At 37.5% G+C, this 5669-nt stretch overlaps 1 protein-coding gene across 1 annotated transcript; it reads right to left on the reverse strand.

The window, feature by feature from the left end:
- Nucleotides 1-73: 73 nt before the first annotated feature.
- LOC122538640 (protein charlatan) lies at nucleotides 74-4354 on the reverse strand. Its single transcript, XM_043672888.1, has 5 exons — nucleotides 4344-4354; nucleotides 3979-4297; nucleotides 3040-3665; nucleotides 1967-2278; nucleotides 74-212 (listed from the first exon to the last, which is right to left on the reverse strand). The coding sequence occupies exons 1-5, from the start codon at nucleotides 4352-4354 to the stop codon at nucleotides 104-106; spliced, it is 1377 nt and encodes a 458-aa protein (XP_043528823.1). The 3' UTR covers nucleotides 74-103.
- Nucleotides 4355-5669: the final 1315 nt, after the last annotated feature.

A 5669-nucleotide genomic window follows, 5' to 3' on the forward strand; every position in this document is an offset into this window, starting at 1 on the left:
AAAAAAAAAAAAAAAAAGAAAGGAAAAAGAAAAGGAAGAAAGAAATAAAAAATAAAAACAAAATAGCTAGGATCGCAGGAACTAGGGAAAGTTGGCGGGATGCTTACCCGAGTATTGTCGTCGGTGGTATGACGGTAGTGGCAGGTGCAATGGCTGGAGCCGGCGCTGGGAAAACTGGTGGACCAGGTGGTGGCCGCCCTCCTCCCGCGGGACTGAAAATCCGATAATTAATCCGTAAATAAAGCGAATAATTAAACATTACAGCGAATTACAATGATCGTAATTAAACGAAAAAGGAAAAAATCGTTATAATTCCGAAATGTAAACCGGATCGAGTGAATAATTATACGATTCAACACACAGTTGTCGGAGTTATATATACATATATATATAGTAATAGCTCGCGAAAATATTCCGACGTTTCGTTGGAAACAAACTTCCGTGTGTATTGTGTGAAACACTCTGAAATTATTCGGATAAGCAATGAGATCCGATTACTGTAATTACATTTATAACGCTTTTATAAGTTTGAGAACGTGTGAGGTTAATTTTCATTGATATATAAATGTGTTTTTGCATTGGGAGAATTGAAGGATGGCCTTCTACGTTCCCTGCAATTAACTGCATTTTGATATAAATCGGTCTTGCATGTCTCGCAAATGTCTACGTACACATTATCAGAGTGGCTTGAAACTTTATCGGTATGATCAGTATCAAAAAAAGCAAACCAAAGAATTATTATCGAAATCAGCATCAATCGAAATCCAGTTTCTTCCTCTCTGATGATCGATCGAGAATCTCTTCGATCAGTTTCTGGCAATTAATCGCGGCCGATCTATATTTCTCTAGCGAAATCTGCGAGTAAAATAAAAGATTTCGTGGCAAGGCGCACTAACGAGCAAGAGAAACAGGACAGGGAGTCGAAGTTTAAATCCGGGTGGACCGCTTGTTACACGTTTGTTTGCCCACGGAAACACGGCCGAAAAAGTAACGGGGCCGCGGATTAATCGCGTCCGATCGACTTCCAATTAAATCGTTTTAATGAATTTCCCGGCTTTCGCGTGTCGCGGCCAAACCGCCAAACTAAAACAGACCAGCGGTGCGGTTCGGCGAGTTTTATAGCACCGGCGAGAGAGAAACCATTTCGATCTGCATTTGGGTAACAGCGCGTGAAGAAAAATGTTGCGCCGAATTTTCCGAAGATTATTCATTCGAAATCGCGGCTCGCGAGCCAATTGAAACGAAATGAATCGGAAGACGAGGCGACGAATTTATATACGCGTGGCAGAGAAATGGCAAATAACAACTAAGTGTTTATATAATATGACAAAATATTGTGGTAAATGACATCTTAGAGAATTCTTCGTAGAAAGGACATACTTAATATTATCGTTGAATCTCAATATTCTATTATGCTAATTCTAAATTATCAATCTTATCACTCTGTATCGTCAAATCTAACATTCTTCTAAGCAACAAGATCTATGATATTAAATGTATTTCGAGATCTAATAGCTTTTCTCTATTAGGATAGAGAAAATGGACAATTTCAATATCTCCACTGATTCTAATTATTTATCTTATCACATATAATATTTTCTTTTTTTTAAATTCCAATTACTCCACTCCTACAAACATAACACAGTTGGAATATTGATGATTTCTCTACAAGGAAGCACAATCAACTCCACTAATTCTAATTATTTATCTTCTCATAATTCCATCTTGTCAAATCTGACAACATAATATTCTTATATTCTGGTCTACTATATCCCTAAAGGAAAAATTCCAATTACTCTGCCGATTACTCTACAAACATGCCCAACTGGTGCATTAATTTCTCTATAAGCTCAGTCAATGATTATCTGTATCTGTACTCTATTTTCACAGTATTTGCTACGAAAATTCAAATATAATTATTCACTTCGTCTCGGAATTTACGAAGCAAGTAAAAATGGATCCTTACTGTAGTGGTTGTTGATGGCGATTAGTGGGCGGTGGCGCAGCTTGAGCTGTGGAGGTCGCGGGCGAGTTAGCGCTGCTGATACGGTGAACGTGCAACTGGTGCATCTGTAACTGGCCTGCGTCTTCGCCGAGGAACGAGCACCTTGAGCATTGTCGTCTGTTGTGCACCTTGAGCACGTGAGTGGCTAGACGCTCGGCACGCGCTGCTTTGTATTCGCAAAGAGTGCACGCAAACGGTTTCAGATGTGTGTTCAGGTGACGCTTCAGGCACCAGTTGTCCACTCCGCTCCAGGAACAGTAGCAACAAGTGTACCTGAAAAAAATTAGGCGAATGTTTAGTTAGACTGTTGATTGGAATTAGAGGGGAAACTCTTCAAACGAATCTGCGAGAAAGATCAATCTTTAACTCTGATTCTAAAGGAGCATTTCTTCTCAATTGTTAGAAAGAACAATGAATACAGATCAACAAGTAATCATATCTGTTGTTGATAAGAATTCTTAATTTTGTTCAATTTTCAATTGTTCGCGCAACACTGAATCAATAAGTAATTGTATGAATAATATCTTATAATAATAACTTATCAACAAGTGGCAAGAATATTTAATTACGCTTCTAAAAGAGCATTTTCCAATTATTGTTGAGAACAGTGAATCTGGTAGAGCGAGCAATTATAATCATTATTCATGAGAACATTTAACTACAATTCTAAGAGAGCATTTTTCAATTATTGATGAGAACAGTGAATCTGGTGTCAATAAGTAATTGTAATCGTTATTAACTTCATTTCTAAAAAGATATTTATCAATTATTAATAAGAACAGCGAATCTGGTAGATCAATAAATAATTATCATCATTGTAAGAATCTTCACCTCCATTTCTGAAAGAGAATTCCTTAGTTACTGACAAAAACAACGATCGAATCTTAGACCTACAAGTCCATAAAATCAGACAATTTTCTGTCTCACTTTTGAAAAGTAGAAAATTTTTCACCAACAAAACTCTCGAGTCTGTTTATCTATTTTTTCTCTCAGAAAACGTATAATTTTGCTCTCACACACTGCACAATCCTCACCTCCGTTCCTGATTACTTTTAGAGCCACCCTTAAGATGACTCTTGCTATTGCAGCCACCATTCTGCATCCTTCTTCCCGTACTACTGCAGGTCGCTCCGTCTGGTTGCATAATTCCAGGTGCAGGCATCGACGTCCCCTGATATATACCTGCTGTGTTGCTGGTCGTGTTGTTACTAGGATTCGGCTGCAATTGATAATTCTTATTGTTGAAACCTGACGCGTAACTGGTATGTTGTTGTTGCTGCTGCTGCTGCTGCTGCTGCTGCTGCTGCTGCTGTTGCTGTTGCTGTTGCTGTTGTTGTCCACTCTGTGTGTTCGCGTTTCCAGCGTTCGATGTTCCTGGCTCTTGTTGAAGAGGTTCTCTTGTTCTCGTTGAACTTGATCCGGCTGGCCTGCGTATCCTCGATAACTCGTAACCATGCTCGCGATGCATTCGCAGGAAGTGTTTCTTTACGTGATCGGCACGATTGAACGGTTTGTAACAGATGTAGCAATGAAACGGCTTTTCCTCGCGATGGATGTTCTCATGTCGGGTGTACAAGTCGCGACGATCCGTTCCGTATGGGCAGTAAGGGCAGGTATATCGTTTCACACTGGGCGGCACCGACGACATCGTCGTGGTATTCTGCGAAAAGAAAGAAGTGCCATTTATTATATGGAGTAGTCGGGAAATTAAAATCTATCGAAATAATATTTATTATATTATATTAATTTTATTACTATATTATAATTAATATTTATTATATTAATATTTATTATATTATATTTATATTTATTATTAATATCACATAATATATAATTACTAGTATAATTATATTTATTATTTAATTATGTAAATGTTATTATTTAATTATAATTATATGTAATAAATGTTTATTACTTGATTATAATTATATCAGTACAATATAATAAATAACATGAATAAATGAAGAGCATACCTGGTGTAAATGTTGCTGTGCAGGGGCAGATGGTAGTTCTTGAAGTAAAAAAGTAGAAGTAACTGGCAATAAAGCTGCTGGCACAGTCTGCGTTTCCTGGGTCCGTCTCGATGGTGGAGCTACGCGCTCCACCCGCTCGCGTAACCTCTCCAAGTATGAAATCACGTCTTCCACCTTCAACTCTGATTGCAAATAGTCACGTGGTGGCGAGTGATGTCTGTTCCTATCGTCTGCAAGTATTCTGGACGAATGAAGCTCCATGAAATGTTCGGCGACATCGCGTGGCCCACCCCCCATCACGTCCCCTGTCGAAGCAATGCTATTTGTTAGTACAACTTACCTAGGATACCTGGGTGCAGGGTTACAGCCAATCCATGGTTTACGGTACGTTTTGGCAATTTATCAACGTCTTACTCTTCATTCATAATTAATGTCCCTTCTTTCTTTTTCAACCTGACAACATAGCAGTTTCTCCCCAGCCGATATCTGTTATAGTTCCGTTTGTATCAAGTTTAAATTGTATTCTTATTAAACTGCCAGTATCATTTCGAAATTTATTCTCGCTTGGCTTTTCTTTCTCAACCAGTTCAGTAAATCAGGAGAACTTCGTTATTTTTCAAAAAAACACTCGTTTCAATTTACAAGATTAGGAATAGAGCTACACGTATCTTTCGATGTGTATTGTCAAACATCGCGAAATGTCGAGCTCGAACAAACACTAACCGACTAATGATTGATATTAACGTCGAACCTTTCGTGAGGTCAGGAAAGGAAGTACCTTTGTGTTATTGGCAAGGACAAACTCGATAACAGAGACGGAAATTGCGAGGGAAATACAGCGGATAATAAAAGTTTTTGTATTCGAGAAGGAGCTAAGAAGCTTAACTGCGTTTCATTGTTTGTTTACCTCCCGAATTCCATACAAATTTTGCCGATAATGCCCTCGCTAATTGCCGGCACTTGTTAATTTTACCATTTACGATTTGACGACTTACGTTTTTTGGCGAAAAGTTGAAATGAACATTAGGTGGAATAAATATTGACTAGCAATTCCCTCTGTTATTTTGCTGAACAGTCTCTTTACAGAAGAAAATTCTTAACGTCCGAATAATTTCGTGTTGGCATCAGTTTGTTTAAAAATAGAAATTTCTACTTCTCGTGAATTTTTTTTAAATTTTTTAAATGACTAATAGATTTGCAACTTCTAAGTTATCAAGATCGCCAAAATGATAAAACTAGACTTGTTACTATTCTCGCCGATGTTCTTCGAATTTCACATATATATATATACAGGATATTTCGTAACTTGTGAGACCCACTTCGGCAGCTGATTTTACGCTTAAAAATAATGAAAAAAAGTCATATAAATATATGTCCCATCTGTCTTCGTTTATGAGATATAATGAATTTTATAAACAAACTCTCTGTCTGGCCTCTTTTTCCATAGACCGCAATAATTCGTAAGCAAGAATTCGCACTGTTTACAAATAATACTTATTTGATATCTTTCGTTTTTTGTACTTGATTACTGCAAATGTGTGAACGCGAAGAGAGTTTTGTATCTACCATACTTTTCACTGATAAAGCTAGTTTTACCAGGGATGGTATATTCAATTTTCATAATAATCATAATTGGGATGAAGAGAACCCACATGTTATTGTGCATTCAAGACATCAACACCAGTTTAGTT

Source organism: Frieseomelitta varia, unplaced genomic scaffold (assembly GCF_011392965.1).
Source record: "Frieseomelitta varia isolate USP_RPSP 00005682 unplaced genomic scaffold, Fvar_1.2 scaffold_1688, whole genome shotgun sequence".
Classification (NCBI taxonomy): domain Eukaryota; kingdom Metazoa; phylum Arthropoda; class Insecta; order Hymenoptera; family Apidae; genus Frieseomelitta; species Frieseomelitta varia.

Bases quoted from the DNA above. Each gene is read 5' to 3' on its own strand.
- LOC122538640 (XM_043672888.1), bottom strand. The intron at 3,666-3,978 runs GTATGCTCTTCA...TTCTTTTCGCAG, and splicing joins CACAGCAACATTTACACCAG to AATACCACGACGATGTCGTC. The intron at 213-1,966 runs GTAAGGATCCAT...TCGGATTTTCAG, and splicing joins CGCCATCAACAACCACTACA to TCCCGCGGGAGGAGGGCGGC.